The 20,070-nt window shown below is 73.5% G+C and overlaps 2 protein-coding genes across 26 annotated transcripts in view; one reads left to right on the forward strand and one right to left on the reverse strand.

The window, feature by feature from the left end:
* The window catches only part of PLEC (plectin), a 61,600-nt gene that overhangs the window by 12,279 nt on the left and 29,251 nt on the right, over positions 1-20,070 (forward strand). For 4 of the 25 annotated variants that reach the window (XM_049826479.1, XM_049826496.1, XM_049826487.1 and 1 more), the window contains exon 1: positions 5,092-5,905. The exons of 5 other annotated variants lie outside the window; for them this stretch is intronic. In XM_049826479.1, coding sequence (XP_049682436.1) covers positions 5,407-5,905 — 499 coding nt within the window. In that variant the 5' untranslated portion in view covers positions 5,092-5,406. Of the gene's footprint in view, positions 1-896; positions 978-5,091; positions 5,906-8,006; positions 8,038-8,361; positions 8,503-11,793; positions 11,942-13,477; positions 13,658-18,245; positions 18,450-20,070 lie in introns of those variants that run through there. 16 more of the 25 variants (XM_049826582.1, XM_049826618.1, XM_049826591.1 and 13 more) reach the window with 6 other exon arrangements.
* LOC126049794 (uncharacterized) lies at positions 14,286-19,440 on the reverse strand. The gene is made up of 2 exons (XM_049826791.1): positions 19,218-19,440; positions 14,286-15,640 (listed from the first exon to the last, which is right to left on the reverse strand). The coding sequence occupies exons 1-2, from the start codon at positions 19,359-19,361 to the stop codon at positions 15,014-15,016; spliced, it is 771 nt and encodes a 256-aa protein (XP_049682748.1). The 5' UTR covers positions 19,362-19,440; the 3' UTR covers positions 14,286-15,013.

Here is a 20,070-nt window from a genome sequence, read left to right on the forward strand (position 1 = left end):
GGTGGGGATGGGGGGGGTCTGTGCGGATGGGGGGACTGTGCTGTACTCGCTGGGGATGGGGGGTCATGCTGGTGGGGGGGTCTGCTGCACTGGGTGGGAATGGGGGGGTCTGTGCTGATGGGGGGACTGTGCTGTTGGTGGGTCTGTGTTGTACGTGGTAGGGATGGGGGGGTCTGTGCTGATGGGGGGACTGTGCTGTACTGGGTGGGGATGGGGGGGGCTGTGTTGATGGGAGGGGCTGTGTTATACTTGGTGGGAATGGGGGATCATGCTGATGGGGGGGTCTCCTGCACTGGGTGGGAGTGGGGGGGTCTGTGCTGATGGGGGGGTCTGTGCTGTTGGTGGGTCTGTGTTGTACGTGGTAGGGATGGGGGGGTCTGTGCTGATGGGGGGACTGTGCTGTACTGGGTGGGGATGGAGGACTCTGTGCTGATGGTGGATCTGTGTTGTATTTGTTAGGGATGGGGGGGTCTGTGCTGCACTGGGTGGGAGTGGGGGGTCTGTGCTGATGGGGGTTCTGTGTTGTACTTGGTAGGGATGGGGGGGTCATGTTGGTGGGGGGGGTCTCCGCTGTACCGGGTGGGAATGGGGGGGTCTGTGCTGATGGGGGGGTCATGCTGACGGAGGGGATCTGTGCTGATGGAGGGGGCTGTGCAGCTGGAGGAGCCCGTACTGTACTGGGGGGGTCTCTACCGTACTGGGGGGGTGGTGCTGATGGGGGGGGGGCGCGGGGGAGGCGGAGATGTGGGGCCGGTGCCCGGCAGGTGCGGATGGGGGGGTGGGGGGGAGGTGGGCCGGCCCGGGGCGGGGGGGGGGGGGGGGGCGGTCGCGGTGCCGCAGCGGCGGGTGGGCTGCGGCGGGGCGGGGCGGGGCGGGGCGGGGCCGGGCCGGGCCGGAGCTGCGGGAGCGGGCGGGAGCGGAGCGATCGGCCATGGAGGCGTCCCGCTCCATCCACCACGAGATCATCTCCCTCAAAGGTACCGGGGGGGACACGCACGGCCGCCCCCGGGGCTTGGTCCTGCGGGGGGGGGCGGCCCCGGGCTCGGGGCTCCGGCCGCATCCCGGGGGGGCTCCGGCAGCATCCCGGGGGGGCTCCGGCCTCGCCCCTCTGTGCCCCGCTGGCAGCTGCCTGCGGCGCAGGCAGGAGGAGCGGGGGGTCACCCATCCCACCGAGGGTCACCCGTCATCTCAGCGGGCTGCCCCGGCATCACCCGGTCCACGCCAGGCCCCGCCAGCTTGGCGAGCCGTGCCGGGGAGCCGAGCCGTGCCGCAGAGCCGGGGCGCTGGGGCGTGAGTAACGGGCACCCGCCGATGCCGGTCACGGGGGCCGCTGGCCGCCACCGGCCGGCGTGTGACCGCAGCGGGCGGGCAGCCACCGCAGGGTCTGGTATCCCGGGCTGGGGCCGGCTGGCAGGGACCCCGGCGAGGGCCTGGGCGCAGCCGGGCAGGGGGCTCGCTCTGGGGTGGCCGGCAGCCGTGGCAGTGCCATGGCGGTGCTGTAGGCCCAGCTGGGGGGAGCCCAGGCTGTGCCCCCTCCTGCAGAGTCCGGGCTGCCGGCGGGGCTGATTTATGGTGAGAACAGGCACGGCCGGAGGACCCCCGCTGGCCCCGGCCTCATTAATAACCCGGCCCTGGCCCAGGCCCGTGGTGCCCCCCGGCCCCCCCGGCCCTGACCGCGGTGCCCTCCGCAAACAGCCATGCCTTTGTTCATGCCTCGGCACGGGGAGCCCTCCGGTCCCGCCAGCGCCAGCCCTGATGGACCCCGGCACCGGCACCGGCACCGGGAGGGGAGCGACAGGCCCATGGCCAGGAGCTGGTGCCCGCAGGGCCCTGCCTCCACCGCTGCCCACCCGCCTGCCTGCCCGCCCGCTTGCCCCAAGATTTTGGGGTCTGCAACCTGCCAGGCTGCACGGGGTCTTCGTGGGTCAGACCCCCAGGCCGTTCGCCAGAGGGGTGCGGGGCACAGGGGGTGCAGCAGGGCTTGAAGGGGGGCTGAGCCCAGTGCCGCGTGCCGGCAGCCGGTGCCCCCCTGGATGCTCAGCGTGCGATGTTGGGGCTTCGCGGGCTGCGTGCCGGGGCCGGGAGGAGGAGGAGGCGGTAAGGCAGAGGCGTGAGCTGCGGGGCCGGTACCGGCTGCGGCAGGGCTGGCAGTGCCGGGATGGCCTGAGCCGGTGCTGAGCCGGGCTTGGGCAGGGCAGAATGGTACCTGGTCCCCGGGGTCCACCCGATGCTCCCCGGGCGGTGTGCGGTGGGTGCGGGGAGGGTGCTGGCACCGTGCCCGGCGTCCCTGGCGGATGGGCGGCGTGGTGGGGGGGGGTGGCTGGACGCTGGAGCCGGCTCCACTGTCACATCGCGTTGGATCACTGCGGCGGGCGCTGACTCTGCATTTCCCGGTGGACGGCGCGGCCGTGACCCAGCTGCGGGGCCTGGGGGTGCAGTGGGGTGCGGGGTGCCATGTCCTGGGTGGGGGGGGGGGCACACTTACAGGGACATGCCCCGGCTGTGCCCACACTCGTGCCCCTGCACCATCCCTGCACCCACCGACGTGGGCCCGGGGGCCCGGTGCTGCGCAGGGCTGGCTGGCGGCAGCGGGGTGGGGGCCAGTGCTGGTGGATGTGTGGGGCAGGAGGCGGCTGCGTGGGGGGGGACACGGGTCCCCCCACTTGCAGGGAGCCAGGCCGCGGCTGCAGCGAGGCACGGAGAACACCATGCCGGCTGCACCGGCCCTGCACCGCGGCCTCTGTGTCCCCCCCCGGCTGTCCCCCCCCCGAGGGGGGACCGGTTGGTGCAGGCACTGGGGGAGCTGCGTCCCCACAGGCACTGTCTGCCTGTCTGTCTCTGTCCGTCTGTCTGTCCCGGGTGGGACAGCGTGGCCCCTGCCCCTCCCTGCCCTCTGGTTCCCCCCCCTCCCAGGCTGCAGGGTGGGGAGCACGCTGGGGGTCTGGGGTGCCTCGGGGTGTTATCGCTCCTCTCGCCAGCCCTGCCGGGGGGGGCACGGCTGGGCAACACCGGCAGCGCTGCAGCTGGGGCTCCTGTGTCCCCCCCACCCCGGGAGGGCTGCAGCTGGGGGTGCACTGCCCTGCACGGGGGGCGCAGCAGGCAGCCCTGGGCTGGCATCGGTGAACTTGGGCCCTCCCCACGTGCCAGGCCAGCCGCCCCTCGTTGTTCCCCCCCCATCCTTTCCAACCCTGTCAGGGTTGTTGGGGTGCCATGTGCCGGAGCGCACCGCAGAGGTGTTGGTGCTGTGGGGCCGTGGGGGGGGATGTGCTCCGTGGGGCTGGGCACGCTGCGGGGGGGCTTGGGCACATGGCTGATGCTCTTTCGGGGAGTTCCCTTCATGGGGGGAGTAGGCACCACGCTCCTGCTCTGGGGGTGGGTGGGTGCCCCGGTGCCCCTGCTGCTCCCGCTGCTCCCGGCCCCTCGGCTCCTGCACCGGGCCGTGGTGGGGGCCCTCGGGGATGTGGATGGGGGCTCCGCTCCTCCTGCCCCCCCTCTCCCCCCAAGATCAGAGGAAGAGGGAAGTTGTGCAAGGCCCAGTATGGGTCCCCCGCCCCGGCAATGCCGGCACGCCTTACATCACCCGTTCCCGTGGGTTTGGGGCACGCAGGGTCCAGAAGCTCTGGAGTGGGCACCCCACTGGCGTGAGCATGGCCGGGGCTGTGCCGGGGTCTCTGCTCCCCACCGCCTTGCCGGCAAATCTCAGCGCACTCCAATTGCTGCCCCATTCCTGGTAGTGCCGTCAGCAGGGAAGGGGGTGCCGGGGACGGTGCTGGTGCTTCTGCAGCTGATGCTGTCCCCAAGGCCACGGTGTCCCCCAGCCCACCCCCCAGTCCCCCCACCACTGCCGGGGGGTTCCTGCTGTGGTGGTCGCAGCGTCCCCCTGCCAGGCTGCCCTGTGCTGGGGGGGGCATGGGACCCCTGGCTGGGGAGGGGGCCAGGCATGGCAGCAGCTGTGGCCCTCTCCTGTTTTGGGGCTGTGGGGCTGGGATCCCCCAGGGTGTGGGGGAGCCCCCAGGCGTGGGGAAGCCCCCAGGGCACCCCGGGCTGTCCCAGTGTCCCTCTTGCTCTTGGCACCGGCGCTGGCACGTGACGGGAGGAGAAAATGATCCGGCTGCCCGCGGGCCGCTGCCGGCACCCACCCGCCTTCTCTCCCACGGGACCTGGGTGCACCCGTGGGGTGGGGAGCCCCCAGTGCTGGGGGCCCTGGGTGCCAGGCCTCTCCCCACGGCGGTGCTTGGGGTCCCCAGCCGGCATAGCGGGGGCTCTGCTGGGGGTCCCCGCGGTGCCGGTGTGTGGGTGGCAAGCGGTTGCCGGTGGGGTGCTGGGGGCGGCCGCGGGTGGCAGCTGCCTCGTCCCCACCTGCCATCTCTGCGGATGAGCGGCTGGGGGGGCTCGGCAGAGGGGTGGGGGGGCTCGGCGAAGTTGTGCCAACGCCGGGGCTGTCACCCCGGCTGCTGCAGGACAGCTGGGACGTGAGGATGGGTGGTCCCTCCGGGGGCTGCAGCCCCCCCGCCCTGCACAAACGGGCAGGAACGGAGCAAATATTGACGTTGGCAGGATGCGGCCGCTGGAGCCCTGCCTGCCGCCCTGCCTGCCGCCCTGCCTGCAGCCCTGCCTGCAGCCCTGCCTGCGGACCGGCGGTGCGGCTGGCTCCGCCGGACGGGATGCTGCCGGGGGGGCGAGGGGGCCACGTCCCCGGGCAGGTGGTGGCCGCCCCCGGTCCCCCCCGTCCCCCCTCCCCGGGCTTAGGGGTGTCCCCCCCGGACTGAGGGGGGTGTGTGTGTGTGTGTGTGTGTCCCGGTCTGAGGGGTGTCCCCCCCCCACCGGCGGCGGGGCGGGGCGGGGGGGCGGTGTCGGGGGGGGGGCGGGGAGGGGCCCGCGGGGGTTCCCGGGCGGGAACCGGCCGGGTGGGTCGGGAGCGGGTCCGGCCGGGGCCCCCCCCGGGCGGCTGGCGGGGCCGGGGAGGGGCCGCTGAGTCAGGGCTGGGCCGAGCGGCGGGTGCCCTGGGTCCCCCCCCCCCCCCCCGGGTCCCCCCCCCCCCGGCCCGGGGGTGGAGCTGCCGCCAGTCTGCCCGCCGCAGGCAGCCAGCGCCGCGCCGAGCCGTGCCGGGCCATACCGGGCTGGGCTGGGCTCTGCCGAGCCGTGCCAGACCACACCGAGACCATACTGAGCCGGGCCGGGTCGTACCGAGCCGGGCTGGGCCATACTGAGCCGTGCCGGAACGTAGCGAGCCGTGCCAGACCGTACCGAGCCGTGGTGAACCGTACGGAGCTGTGGTGAACCGTGCCAGACCATACCGAGCCGTGCCGAGCAGCAGTGAGTCGTGCCGGACTGTACCGGGCCGTGTCGAGCCGTAACTGAGCCGAGCGGAGGCGTGCCGTGCCGCGTGCCGTGCCGAGGCGCGCCATGGTGGCCGGGATGCTGATGCCGCTGGAGCGGCTGCGCGCCATCCTGGAGCTGTTGTTCCGCGAAGGCGTGCTGGTGGCCGAGAAGGACCCCCGGCCGCGGCGTGCCCACCCGCAGCTGCCCGGCGTCCCCAACGTGGAGGTGCTTCGTGCCATGGCCTCCCTCCGCTCCCGCCGGCTGGTGCGAGAGACCTTCGCCTGGCGGCACTTCTACTGGTACCTGACGGACGAGGGCATCGCCTACCTGCGCCAGTACTTGCGCCTGCCGCCCGAGATCGTCCCGCTCTCCCTGCAGCGTACCCGCCGCCCTGCCGTCCCCGCTCGACGTCCCGCCGCTGACACCGCCGACACCGCTACCGGTACCGGCAGGGCACGGCCCGCCGGCGGCGACCGGCTCTACCGCAGGAAGGAGGAGGGCGAGCGGCACGTGGAGCCCATCGCCGCCGCCACTGCTGGGGGGGGAGTGTCCCAGCCGCCCCCCCAGTCTGGCCCCATCCCAGGTATCAACCAGCACCTGTGGGAGGGGGCCCTGTGCCGGGACCCCCGGGCTGGGCGGGAGGAGGGTCCGTCGGCCCTTGCCCCTGGGTGTCCCCTGGGGTGCTCTCATGTGTGCGGGTGTGTGGGGGCACCTTAACCCTTCTGCTCCTGGGGGAGCTCTGCAGCCCCCACGAGCCCCGGGCACTGAACTGATGCCACGTCCCCCCCCTCCCTCCCGCTGCCCCTCCTGCCTGGCCAAGGTCAGGGGTGGGGGTCAGCTGCAGCCCTTGTGCTGCCCGGGGTGAGCCTGGGGATGGGGAGTGCTGGGGGGGGCCTTGGGAACCGCCATGCCGCCGTGCATCCACCGGGACCCCGTGGCTCGGCAGAGCTCCAGCTGTCCCACGGGGTGAGGGGGGGCCGGGCCCTGCCGGTACCCCTGCCTGCGGGCCGGGCGTGGGGGGGCATGCAGTGCTGGGGCCCGGGTCATCCGTGGGGGGGGCCGGCTGTGCCAGGGTGCAGCAGGGCGGCTCCCCAGGATGCCCCAGGGGGGTTGGGCAGGTGGGCTGCTGGGGGTCTCGCTGCTGCCAGCCCCCCCGGGCTTCCCCACGGTGGGTAGGGGGCTGCGCTGTGGGGGGGCTGCATTGTGTAGGGGGGTCTGTGCCGTGGGGTGGCTGTGCCGGGGGGGGGTGTCTGTGCCTTGGGGGGCTGCACTGTGTGTGGGGGTCTGTGCTGTGGGATAGCTGTGCCTTGAGATGGCTGTGCCGGGGGGGGGTCTGTGCCTCTGGGGAGGCTGCGCCCCCGGGTCCCCACTGTGCACAGGGTGGGTCCGGACGGATGGACAGACAGACAGACAGCGGCAGCTGGGGTGGGCAGGGCTGTTGGTGGGGAGGGGGCTGCCTGCGGCCGGGGGCTGGGGGGGGGGGGGGGGTCGTCCTTCCCTCGCCCCCCAGTGACACGCGATCCCGACACTCGATCGGCGGCAGCTGGATCCGGCGGGGGCTGCGGGGCGTCCGCCCCCCTCCCCCCCCCCGGGCGGGGCAGCTGCCGCCGTCGCCCCGAGGCCGCGGTGAGGGCCCCCGCTGCCGGCCCCCCCCCCCCTCGCTGCCGGCCCCCCCCCCCCCGCCCCGCTGCCGGCCGTGACTCAGTCCCGCAGCCCCTGGGCAGCCGCCGGTCCAAGTTTCCAGCCCGAAGGCGCCGGGCCCGCTCCCTGCCAGCGCCGTGAGTCACTGGGCTGGGGGGGGGGGGGGGGAGCGGCGGGGGGGGGCCGGGCCCGCCTGCACGCGTGGGCTGCGCCGTTCTGCGTTGACCCGCCCCGCCGCAGCGTCCCCTGCGCTGCCCATCCCTCTGCTCGCCCCCAGCTTTGCTCCGCTCCCCCCCCCCTTCTCCGCACCCCCTTCCCGGGGGGGGGGTGGGTTTGGGGGGGTCCCCGAGCTCTTCCCCGGGGGTGGCACCCCACGCTGGGCTCCGGGCCGGCGGAGCTGGGTGCTGCGGAGCTGAGGGGGGTACGACCGGCAGTGGGACTGGGTGCTGCCCGAGCCCCTGCCCGCCCCCGCGTAGGGGGGGGGGGGGGGTGTCCCGTGGGACGCGGCCGCGGAGCCCCCGACCTTCCCGGGAGCCGGCCGTTCCGCCGCTCTGGTGGATCCGGGTCCGGGTTTTCCCTCCACTCCGGGGAGCCGCTGCGGGAAAATCAGGCCTGGATTCCGGGCTGGCGGGGACGGGGTCGCGCCGGCGACGGGGGCCTGCGGGGGTCCCCGCGGGGCGGAGAGGGTCCCGCCGCCTCTCCCCCCAGCCCCAGCCCGACCCCCGGCCCGGCGGGGCTCGTTCCTCCACCGGCGGGGCCCGTTTCCAGGTCATTAATGCCTCCGTAATTAACTCCCCGAGGTGACGGCCGGGTTAACCCCCCCGGCGCCGGGGGGGTCCGGGGGGTCCCGGGGTGCCGCGGCCGCCCCGTCCCGCCCCCACCCGTGTCATGTTCTAACTCGGGCTCGGTGACGGGCCCCGGTTATTTATATCGGTGCCCGCTCCCTGCCCGCCTCCCCCCCCCCCCCGCCGCCGCCGCCGCCACCGGCGGAGCCGCGCTGCGCCCTCGCTCCGCGCTGCCCGCTCCCTGCCCGCTCCCTGCCTGCGTCCTGCCTGCCCATGAAGGTCGTGCCGGGTAGGTGAGACCCGCCGAGCCGAGGCGGCGGGGGGGGGGGGGGGGCTGGAGACGGGACGGGGGGGGGGCTGGCGCCACCCGGACGGGGCATCCCGGGATATAAAAAGCCGGGATGTGAGTGATGGGGGCGAGCGGACCGCGGTGGGGGGGGGACACACACAAGGCGGGGGGGGGGGGGAGAGACGCGACACGACGGCGACGGACCCGATCCTGCCGGTACAGCCGGCAAGAAGGCGTCTCCCCCGCCGCGGACCGGGAGGGGTTAAGGCGGAGCGGGAGCTGCCCCGGGGGGGGCGGGCGCTGGTGCGTCCCTGCCCCGCCGAGCCGTTCCGAGCCGTGCCGTGTCGTTTCGTGTCCCCATGGAGGACACCGGTTCCCTCTTCCCTTCGCTGGTGGCCGTGGGACACGCAGCATCCCTCGCCCTGGTCTGGTACTGGCGGCGGCGTGCCGAACCGGGGGATGCAGGTGGGCTCGGCCCCTCGCCCCGCCCATCCCCGGGGAGGGGAGGGGAGCCGGGGGGGGGGTGCAAAGGAGGGAGGGACCTGCTGCCCCGATGGGTGGTACTGGGGGGCTTTAGGGGGGGACCCCCACCTGCCGGGGTGGGAGAGCATCCCGGGGTGGGGGGGTGGGAGGGGGACGCAGCGCATCCCGGTGCCCAGGGTGACTCAGCAGCGCTGGAGTGTGACCCCCCCCCCCCCGACACCGTTAGGGGTGGGGGGCTGTCACCTGAGCCCCCCCAGGCATCCCCAGCCCCCTTCCCCATCATTTTTGGGGATCCGACAGCCCAAATCTCCCCGCTGGGGAGCAGCAGGTGTTTTCCCGAGGCGTGAAGGTGCCAAATATTTTTAAGGAGAGGGATCTGGTGACAGGAGGGACGGTGGGGGCCCGGGAGGGACACCGCGGCATGCTGGCTGGCTGCGGGTGGGAGCGCCCGTGTCAGATCCCGGTGTTTGGCAGGGATGTGTCCCTGCGGGAAGGGCGGGCAGGGCTCGCCGGTGGACAGGCAGCTGCCGATGCGGGCAGGTTATTTTGCGGGTTCATGGAGCCCCCCCACCCTTTCCCACACCGTTGTCTTTACCTCTATGCCGGCAGCGGCCACTCATGAGCAGCGTACCCCCCAAAAGTCGGGGCGAGCGATGGCTGCTGGGGCAGCGCAGGCAGCAGTGGAGGGGCAAAGCTGCCCGCTGTGGGGGTGCGGGCAGGGGCTGCCCGCGGTGCGGCACGCTTGTGCCGCAGAAGGGCTGGGCTGGCTGCGGCCGGGCTGGACGGGCACTGTGGTCGGAGTGCGGCTGAGGCCAAGTGCCAGGGATCCCCAGGCATCCCCGCCGGCGCAGACCGCCATCCCTGCCGGCAGAGCCGGGTCCTGGGGTCCCACGAGACCCCTCGTGCCCAAAGCCGGGGCGGCTGTGGCCGCATGCATCCCTCCTGCCGGGGCCACATCTGCGTCCGCTGTGATGCTGGCAGCCGTGGGGCGAGCCGCCGTGGTCCCGGCCCCCCCCCACCCTGTGCCGCAGTCCTGGCCCCCCCTGGCACTTTCCAGGGCGTTGGCTGTGGTTTCCGTCGATCTGTGTGCGGCACTGGGAGCTGTCACGCTGCCTGCTTCGTGCTGCTGGCTTCGTGCTACCGGCTCCGGGACGGTCCCGCTCCCCTCTGTCACGGCAGCCGAGCTCGGGAAACCGCAGGCTCCCGCTCTCCGCGGTGAGCCACGCCAGTGGGAGATGCTGCGGCCATCGCGGTGGCGAGTGGCCTGGCCTGCCTGTGCCGCTGCCTGCGGTTAGCCCGGCTGCCAGATAAAGCGGACAGGGCACCTTGATGGAGCCCCGGGCTGCTCCCCGCCGGGGGGGCCACTGTCCCTGGCGCCTGCCCAGGGCTGTCCGAAGGGCACCCCCAAGGTCACACCTGCCGGGGCCCATCATCCCCGCCACGCTGTGCCGCGCTGTGCCGTGACCCCCCCCGAGTCCCAGGGGGCTCCGTCGGTGCTGACCGCGCTCAGCCCTTGCCCGATTCTGTGCCTCACCGGTCCCTCCTGGGCTCGGGGGGGGGTTCAGCCTGCGGTCCCTGTGCCGTGCCGTGCCATGGCGGTGTGGTGGGCGGGGACACGGCGCAGTGAGAGGGGTTTATTTTTGAGTATTGTTCCTGGAATAGGTGGGGGGGGGCGGGGGGCTGCCTCGGTGCCCATGAGGGGCTGCCCGGCCGCTCTCGGTTGCAGTTTCGGCCTGGTGTCGGGGCAGGTGTTTACCCTGGGCACCGCAGTCCAGCTGGTGCGCGTGTCCAGTTTCTCCGTCCCTGTGCCTGGACGCGGCGAGGGGGGGCCCTATCCTGCAGCCGCTGCCACTCTGGGGAGAAACCAGGGGGCTCAGAGGGTGCTCTGGGAGAGCCTGGGGTGCTGCTGCGGGCTCGGTGCCCCCTGCTCCCCATGCCCGGGGGGGGGGCAGCGTGGGGGGAGCCCCAGGCCCATCCCCAGGTGAGAGCAGACCCCCCCAGTGCTGCACACCTGGGTGCTGCAGAGCCGGGGGGGCCGGGATGGAGCAGGGACCGGGGACCGTGACGGGTTTGGGATTGCGGGGGATTGGGGCCGGTTGGGGAGGGGAGAAGTGGGGGCTGTGGCACGGCGGCCGTGGCAGAGCACGGCAGGTTAGCGGCGGCAGAGCCGGCTGGTTTTGGCAGCGTCAGAGCGAGCTGTTTTGGCAGCAGGATGCCGGCTGTTTGTTTGGGCCCCACTCCGGTTTCCAAGGCTGCCAAAATCGTGGCCAGAGACGTGGCGGCAGCAGCGGTGGGCGGGGGAGGCCCCCAGAGGTTTGGGAACCCCCCCGTCCTCCCCCCGCCCGCTCTACTCAGCTTTTCCACCGCGCTGGCGGTTCTGGCTGTGCCAGGCCGGGGGGCCAGGGGGGTCGGACACTGCCACCGGCTGCAGCTTGGCCGGTGACTCACCAGCCTTGCGGGAAACGGCTCTGAGCCGGGGTTGGCAGCAGCCGGTCTCCCCGGCATGGGCCTCGGCTGGCGTGGGGAAGCTCTTCCCGGCACTGTCCCACGGCCTCCGTGTTCCTGCCTGCATTTGAGGGGCTCCCCGTTGGGCCAGGCTGCCCAGCGCCTGGGGGCCAGCCGTGGCAAATGTGGCGGGGCCGTGGCAAGCGTGACGGGAGCGGCACACACATCCCAAAGGAAGCGTGTCCCGGTTGCACGCGGTTTCCTGCTCGCTGGGCGCTAATTGCCCCAGCCTGGCCCTCCCCACTGCCCCCCCAGCTCCTTATCTCTGCGGCACAGATGGGATGCCTGGCGCGGTGTCATGGGGCAGAGCCATGGGACGGCCCTGTGCCGTGCTGTGCCGTACCCAGCCACCGCAGCCAGGCGCTTGCGGCCGGCCTGGCGTGTCCCATCTGGGTTGCGCCACAGCTGGGTTTTGACACGAGACACCCCCCCCCTCCCGCCATGCCCCGGCAGGGAGCGGGCTGACGGGGATGTGCCGAGCTCCGGTACCCCTCCTGGCACCCAGGGTGGTGCCAGGGGCTGCGGCAGACCCCGAAACACCCGGGCTTCTCCCTGCCTGGGGGTCCCGTGCCATGCCCGTGCCCGTGCCTGCCGGTCCCAGCACCCTCTCTGCTGCCGCTCAGCCTGGCTGGCCGCCGCGCTCTGCCCACGGCCGCTGCGGGCCAGAGGGCATCCCGGCGGAGCGCCCCGGGGGTGGGCTCCGTCCCTGGCCGGGAGCAGGGCCGGGAGTGGGGCCGGGAGCAGGAAGAGCCGGGCCTGGCAAAGGCCGTGGGCTGTCTGAGTCACCGGCCGCGGCAAGGCTCTCCTCCAGACGCGGCCGAACGCCGAGCGGAGTGGTGGGAGCCGGAGCCAGGACTCTGCCGGGACGGCGCGATGCTTTTCGAGCTCTGCTGTTGCTGTTGCTGCGGGCGAGGAGGCAGGTGGCCCACGCGTGCCGGGACCCCAGCGTGGGGTGATGCCGTGGTGGCATCCCTCTGGGACCGCCGTCCCCCGTGGGAGGCTCCTTCCCGGCACAGCTCCGCTCGCCTGCAGCCCTCGCCCTGCATGTCCCGGGGGGCTGTGGCCGGGCCCCACGAGCGGCACCGGGGCTGGGGGGCTGTCGGACGCGGCGTGGGGCGCGAGGCGCTGGCGCAGGGAGTCCCTGCAGCTCGCCGGGGTGGGGGGGTCGGTGCCGCGGGGACCCGCCGGCAGACGTGCCGAGGGCTCCCCTCTGCACGGGGACCCTATGGGTGCCCCCCTGCAGGGGCTGGCCCTGCTCCCCTCACGCTCGTGGGGCAGGAGGCGGTGGGGGGGGGCTGAGGGGGTGATGCTGGGGCAGGCAGCCGGGGCAGAGCCTGCCTGCAGCGGCAGCGCTGGGTTGGGGGCAGGAGCTGCTTCTCACCCGCCCTGGGAGCGCGGTGTGTGGGGAGGGGGGGGTGGGAGGTGGGTGTTGGAGATGTTGGGGTGCCCTGCGGCTGCAGTAATCGGGGGGGGCTCCTGGGGGCTTGCGCCAGGCTCAGGAAGGCATGGGCAGCTGCCTTCGGCTCATGGGAGCGGGGTGCTGGGGGGGCCTAGCCCTGCCTGTAGCGGTGGGAAGGAGGGGGCTGATCCCCCTGCCTTTGGCCGGGCAGAGGGGTGCGTGGGGGGAAGGGGTGCAGGGGGGGTATCGGGGTGCAGCTGGGAGAGGGGACGGGGGGGTGGGCTGGGGTGGCTGGGTGCAGTGTGGGGAGAAGGGTGCTGGGGGGCACTGGGTGCAAAGGGGAAGGGGTGCACAGGGTTAGGGGTGCACGGGGTTAGGGGTATAGGGGAAGGGGTGCACGGGGTTAGGGGTGCAGGAAGGGGTGCACAGGGTTAGGGGTCCATGGGTGCAGAAGGGGTGCAGGGGTTTGGGGTGCAGGAGAAAGGGTGCATGGGGTTAGGGGTGCAGGAGAAGGGGTGCACAGGGGCAGGGGTGCAGGGGTGCAGGAGAAAGGGTGCATGGGGTTAGGGGTGCAGGAGAAGGGGTGCACGGGGTTAGGGGTGCAGGGGAAGGGGTACAGAGGGTTAGGGGTGCAGGGGAAGGGGTGCACGGGGTTAGGGGTGCAGGGGTGCAGGAAGGGGTGCACGGGGTTAGGGGTGCAGGGGTGCAAGAGAAAGGGTGCACGGGGTTAGGGGTGCAGGAGGAGGTGCACAGGGGAAGGGGTGCAGGAGGGGGTGCACGGGGTTAGGGGTGCAGGGGAAGGGGTGCAGAGGGTTAGGGGTGCAGGGGAAGGGGTGCACAGGGTTAAAGGGGTGCACGGGGTTAGGGGTGCCGGCTGCCCGGGGCGCAGGGTCCCCAGCACGGGGGTCCCAGCTGCGGGAGGAGAGGGGGTCCCGCCCGGGGGACGCGGGGGATCCCGGGGCCGGGGGTGCTGCGACCGGCGAAGCCTGGGCAGGCCGGGGGCGGGCCGGGGCGGCGGGGCGGGGCGGGGCAGCTCCGACACGGGCCCCGGCCCCCTTGGCGCCCCGTCGGGAGCCGTCGGGCGCGGAGCGAGCATGGAGGGCAGCCCCTCCGCCCTCGGTCCCGGTCCCGGTCCCGGTCCCGGTCCCGGTCCCGGTCCCGGGGGGGGCTGGCTGAGCGGCGGCTCCGAGCCCGAGAGGCGGCGGTACCTGAGCGCCCGGCTCTGCTGCGCCGGTACGTGGGGCGGCGGCGGGAGCGCGGCCGGGATACGGGAGGGGGCCGGGACCGGGGTGGGGGGGGCCGGGGGGACGAGTCCCGCGGGACCGGGCCGGGCCGGGACTCGATCCTGCGGAGCAGCGGGGACCCCGGGGACGGGCAGGAGCGACGCGGGGGGGGGGGGAGGGGGGGGAGGAAGGGGGAGGGGCGGGGCCTGCCCCGGGAACCCCGCCCCCTAGAGCCGAGCCGAGCCGAGCCGAGCCGGGGCTGGGGGGTCGGCTGGGGACGGGGCCGCGTGTGCCCGTGGACTGCTGGGTGGGGAGCGGGGGCTGCGTGTGCACACGCGTGTGTGTGCACACGCGTGTGTGTGCACGCCTGTGCAGGCACGCGTGTGTGTGCCGGCACGCCTGTGGGTGCGGGTATGCCCACGCGGCTCTCCCAGCCTCCCCCCCGCACCCCCCTCCCGGGGGGGTCCCCCGCCGCTTCGGGCTGTCCCGGGGTGACCCCGGCCCCCACTGCCGTGCCCGTGGCCCAGCCGGTCCTGCCCCCCCCCCGCCGCCATGTGTCACTGCAGGGTGACCCTGGTGCTGGCACCGAGACCCTCGGCACCCAGCCGGCATCGCCGCGTGCCGCCACGGCTTCTCCGGCGGGACCGGCTCGGGGTGTCCCCCCCGCAGCCCCCCCCCCACCCCTGGGTGCAGCCGGGTTCCTCCCGGGCTGGTGGCAGGAAGCACCCGTGGCATTTTCACCGCCTCATCGTCCCGACCACACGTCGGCTCGGTGGGGCGCAGAGCTCTTTCCCGCCAACCGCCTCTGCCAAAACGGGCAGGCGGCAGCGGGTGCAGGGCCCCGGGGGCTGGTGGGGGCCTCCCGCCCTGGTAATCCCCCTGCGGCGGTGGGCGCTGGCAGCCATCCGGTGGCAGCGCCGGTTTCCTGCCCACAGGTGTGTGGGGGTGCCCGTCATGGTGCACGGGCACCAGCTGCAGAGGGGAGAATGCCAGCTCGGTCGGACACACCGTGTGCCGGCGCTTGGCAGGGTCCCTGGGTGCTCTTGCGGAGCCCCTCGCTGTCCCGTCACCCGCAGAGGGTGGTGCCGAACCCCTGGTGCCGGCCGTGGTTTTGGGGATGCTGCCGGTGGTCCTGCCGCCAGGACAGGCGCTGAGGGCAGCCGCAGCCCCTGCCGGCTCCCGGCTGGCGGGGAGATGCCGTGGGAAGGAGCTGGGCCGGCCCGGCTGGGTGTTGGCTCCCGCGGGGCCTCGGAGCCGAAGGCTGAGGCAGCTCCTGCCCGTCCGGCCTGGCCGGGCTGGCAGCTGCCTGCGACGGGAGCCCTGCCTCTCCCAGGGGCTGTGCCAGGCCTTCTACCTCTTCAGATCTTCAAAGCGCCCGCGCCGCGCCGCCGCCTGCCGCGTCCCCTCCCACGCTGCCCGCCGGCCTGCCCGCGGGCCCCAGGTGCCTCCTGCCTGCGGCGGCATCGGCATCATGGAGAGGAGCCCGTGACCCTGTGCCGAGGGTGGTGGCTGTCCCCGGGGATGCTGGCTGGGGTCCGGCTTGGCTCCGGCAGGAGCTGCGGCAGCCCCGGGGACTCGGGTGGGGCCAGTGCGAGGCTGCGGGGCTGTCGCCGGCTTGGGGATGCGGGTGCCGACGCCGTGGGCAGGGGCAGGTGGCGGCGGTGGGGGGACGCTGGTGGCCGTTGCGTGACCGAGCACGGGTCGGGGGGGGTCCACCCCATTGCCTTGCCCTGGGAAGTGCTGGCTGTGCCGGGGCATGCCGGAGCCGGTGGTGCCTCCTGCCTCCCGTCCGGCCCTCGCCGGCAGCCTGTGCCGCTCGGGTCTCGCTGCTCTGCCGCCATGCGGTGCCCAGGCTGCTGGTGTCGTGGTGGAGGGTGCCATGGTGGGAGCGGTGCCGGCAGCTGTCACGGCCCTCAGGGTTCACCACTGCAGCAGGGAGAGTTCTTGGCTGTGCTGTCTGGATCCCTCCGGAGCCAGCAGCGGTATGGCATATCTGTGTAGAAGGAGGCGGAGCAGCTCAGCCAGCAGCGTGTGAGCACGGTGCCAGCCCCGTCTCTGGCCGTGCCAGCGCCTGGGCGCAGGTAGAGGAGCATGAGGTGCCACTGTGCGTTCCCACCCTGTTAGTGCCATTGCCCTGGCCCCTCTCCCCCGCCCCATCGGTGATGCCGTCGCCCCTTGTCCCAGTGCCCACGTGCTGGCTGCAGCGCGGTGAGCTGTAGCTCCGGTATGTCCCTACCCTCTGACGTGTGCTGGCGTCAGCCGGGCTCCCGGCGCTGCGGCGGCTCCGCGCACCAGATGTGCTCTGCGCCAGATGTGCTCTCGGTGGAAAATGTGCGTGCGGAGCCCGTTGCCGCCCGCATTCCTCAGCGGCCGCCCTGGCCCTGCCCCAGCGGGCAGCGGGCCGGCAGAGCGGCGCTGCCTGTGCAGAGCTGCCTCCTTCCCGGCAGCGGGTAGCCTCTGCCTGCAACCCAGCCCTCCTGCTGGCCCTGCCTTGCCACCCAGCTGCCTGGGGGGATTCCGGACCCCCAGGCCATGCTCCCACTGCTGCATGGTGGCCTCTGCCAGCGCCGTCCCTGGCAAAGGGGCACAGGAGTGAGGGGGGGTCTCGCAAACCTGAGAGGGGCTGCGGCATCAGCACCCCATGCCTGGGGAGCAGGACACCCTCTGCCCCGGCCTCGCCGTGCACCCCAAACCCTGCCAGCCCCCCCCGTGCCGCCCAGCTCTGCAGCCCTGTGCCCGGCTCCCACACGGCTGCTCGCTGCCGGCACGGCCAAGGCTGGGTAGGGCTGAGCCCCCGGCAGTCCCCGCTGCTGGTGGAGGTGGGTGTCGGTGGGTGCTCCCCATGGCGCTACTCGCCGTGCCGGCGCCTCGGGCAGGGCGCGCCAGTCGGGCCGTGAGTCATGACGGGACGATGTGCTGGCCCCCATGTCCCTTGGACTCCACGCAAGGGTCGGGCTGTGCCCGCTGGTGTTGGCGTTGGCACCGGCGCTGCGTGTGCAGGATGTGGGCCCTGGCCTCTGTGCCGGGGCCGCGCCAGGCTGGCAGCGCTCGGGGTGCCTGCGGCTGCACTTTCCCCTTGCTGCCTGCATCCCTGCGGTGGATGACATGGCTGCCGCGGGCGCCACAGCAGGGCTGCGGGCCCCCTGCCGCCCCGAAGTCCCCGTGGCACCCCGAGATCCCCGAGCGGCGGGGTGTGGGGGGCAGGGAACAGAGCGGCCGTGGACTCCCACCCTGTGCCACCCCTCCTGCTCAGGGGTCCCCGGAGCTGGGCTCCCCAAGGAGGGACGCGTGGCCAGGCTGGGTCCTGCACGATCCCAGGTGGGATGTGGCAGCCGGTGGGGTGCGAACCCTGAATCCTTCCGGTGGTCCCCAAAGCCGGCGGTGTCACCGGCGACCACGGCACACGCCCGACGGCCATGCGGCAGGAGTTGCTCCGCAGTGGATCCCTGAGGAGGGGGATTCCTCCTGGCATCGCTTGTGCCCCAGTCCCATGCGAGCACCCCGTGGGTGCCCGTGGGGCGCAGGGGTGGGGGGGGCGAGGCGCCGGGGACCTTGGGTGCTCTTCTAGGGTGCTCGGCCGGGAGCAGACCTGCTGGCGGGAGGCGTGGGCCTGGCTGTGCCGGAGGCGGCACAGGAGCGCCCGGAATGCGTCGCCGGCAGCGCCGGCTGGGGCGGAGGAGCTTGGCTTGGCTCCCCGAGCCGGCGTGGGTGTGGGGACGGCACCTCCCCGCCTAGGGGGTCTGTGGGTCTCAGCCCCCCCTCCCCCGCCTGGGGGTCCTGCAGCCCTGGGGATTGGGAACCCGAACCCCCTGGGAGGGGCACTGGGGCTCTGAGCCCCCCCGAGTGTGGGACTTGGGAGCAGGGCTTGCAAACCTGGGGGTCCTGAGCCCCCAGACTGTGGGGACCGTGGGTCCTGCAGCTCTGGGGCATGGGGCTGGGGGTCCTGAGGACCCTGAACTTTGGAACCAAGTGGTGCCAAGACCCCTGGGGAGAGGCCTGGGGGCTCTTGGAGGTCCCAACCGGGGGACTGGGGGGCTGTGGCCCCTGAGCATGGGGACAGGGGTGTCCTGAGGACCCTAGGCATTGGGATGGGATGTCCTGAGCTTGTGATCCTGGGGGTCCTGAGCCCCCTGGGCTTGGAAATCTGGGAGTACTGAGACCCTGGGGTGGGGGGACCAGGAGTCCAGCAGCTCTGGGGCACAGGGCTGGGGGTTTCTGAGTACCCCAGGCATTGGGACTGGGCGTCCCAACCCCCCCCCCCCCCAGGCTTGCAGACCTGGGGGTCCCGAGGCCTCGGGGTGGGGGGACCAGGAGTTCTGCTGCTCCGGGGCATGGGTCTGGGGGTCCCAACCACCCCAGACTTGCCGACCTGGGGGTCCCGAGGCCCCAGGGTGTACTGCGGGCGTCCCCCTGGGCGGGTGCGTGGGGTCCCTGCCCCATCCCCTGTGGCTCCCGGGGCATGGGGAGGAAACGGTTAAGCAGAGAGCCACGGGCTCGGGGAGGTTTCCTGTGGGCAGGATCCGTGCCCGGGCGTGGGGAGGGAGGGAGGGGAACCCCAGTCTCCTCCCTGGGGCCGCCCCACACCTCGGTGGGAGGGAGGTGTCGGCAGGGACCGGGCTGGCAGCAGGGGCAGAGCGGGAGGCGAACCGAGCTGCGTCGGTGCTCAGTGCGGGCAGCGGCGGTGGCCACCATGTCCCGGCAGCGACTGCGCAGCCAGGAGGAAGGTCTGGCTGCGGGACAGAGGACGGGCTCGGAGGACAACCTCTACCTGGCCGTGCTGAGGGCCTCCGAGGGCAAGAAAGGTAGCGGGACCCTGCGGCAGGGGCAACGGCGTGGGGCGCGGCAGCTGCCCTCTGTGCGACCACCCTGCCGTCGCAGCGGCGTGGGCCCTGTCCGGCAGCATGGGGGGCTGGTCCCTGCACCTTGTGCCAGGGCGGACCCCCATGCTGGGGTGGTGTCCCCTGGGCAGGCTATGGGGCAGACCCCCACGCTGGGGCGGTGTCCTGCAAGGCAGGCTATGGGGCGGACCCCCACGCTGGGGCAGTGTCCCGCAAGGCAGGCTATGGGGCAGACCCCCACGCTGGGGCGGTGTCCCCCAGTGCAGGCTGTGGGGGAAAACCCCCATGGTGGGACCGTGTCCCCCAAGGCAGACTATGGGCAGACCCCCATGCTGGGGCGGTGTCCCCCAGGGCAGACTATGGGCAGACCCCCATGGTGGGACGGTGTCCCCCAAGGCAGGCTATGGGGCAGACCCCCACGCTGGGGCGGTGTCCCCCAGGGCAGACTATGGGCAGACCCCCATGCTGGGGCGGTGTCCCCAAGGCAGGCTATGGGGCAGCACCGTGGGGCCAGAGCTGGTTGTTGGGACCAGGACCAGCAGCCCCCCGCGGCCAGGCAGTCGGGGTGCGGGGTCCCCATGTCCCACGCCGGCGCCTGTCCCCATCCACGCCGTGTCAGTGCTGCCTGCGGGCACGAACACTTCCTCCCACGCCCTGCCCGTCCTGCCTGCAGCATGGCCACGGCCCATCCCTCGGCATGCCGTGGGGTGGGCGCCGACGGCCGCGGCTCACCTGGGTGTCGAGGATTCTTTGGGTGCGGGTCCTGCCGGGGCAGGCGGTGTGGGAACGCTCCCACCTCGGTGTGCACGTACCCACCGGGTGAGCGTGCCCCACGTTTCCTTCCTTCCTCCCGCACCGCTGCCACTCCCCGGCCATCGCTTCCCTGCCTGTCACGCCCCGGCCTTGCCGCCGAGCCTCCCATGAGTCCGGTGGGGACGTGATGTCCGGTGTCCCCAGGTACCGGTGCGCTCGCCTGGGAAGGGTGAGCTGGGCTGGGCACCGGCCGTGGGGCGCTGGGTGCTGCATGGGCAGATCCCGGCACGCTCCGGTGGGGCAAGACCTGGCACGCGCCATCCTGGCCCCGCCGGATCGCCGTGGCGTGGGCAGGGGGGGTGTTGCGGAGGGGCGGTGGCATTGCCCCGCACACCTCGGGGTGTCCCCTCCTGCCACCAAACCCTCCTCAGTGCCAGGCTGAGTGCGGCACCGGCCGTCATGGGTTCGGCGGCGATGCTTGGGGTCTTGGGCAGGGAGCGGGGCGAGGAGGGCGAGCTACTCCCCGTGGGGAGCGGGCATGGGCGAGATGGGTGCTCATTAGTGGGGTGCACGGGATGGGTGCTTGTCAGCGGGGTGGGGGCTGCGGGGTGGGGCTGCCTGGCTGCGGGCAGTGCCAGCCCGGGTGCCCAGCCCGGTGCGTCAGCCGTCGCCATCCCATCCCCTAATGACAGGGCAGTGGACAGGGAGTGCCCGTGAGTCACAGGCCCCACGGCCCTGCCTGCCCGCCGGGGACACCCTGCCTGCAGCGTGGGCAGCCCTGCGGGGAGTCCTGGGGCTCTGCCTGCTGCTGCCCGTGGGAGCAGGAGGGAGA

Source organism: Accipiter gentilis, chromosome 2, assembly GCF_929443795.1.
Source record: "Accipiter gentilis chromosome 2, bAccGen1.1, whole genome shotgun sequence".
Lineage (NCBI taxonomy): Eukaryota > Metazoa > Chordata > Aves > Accipitriformes > Accipitridae > Astur > Astur gentilis.

Excerpts from the sequence above, each read along its gene's own strand:
- LOC126049794 (XM_049826791.1), bottom strand. The coding sequence starts at position 19,361 with ATGGCCGGGGAGTGGCAGCGGTGCGGGAGGAAGGAAGGAAACGTGGGG. Across the intron at positions 15,641-19,217 it reads AAAGAATCCTCGACACCCAG|ATATGCCATACCGCTGCTGG; the intron begins GTGAGCCGCGGC and ends CCTTCTACACAG.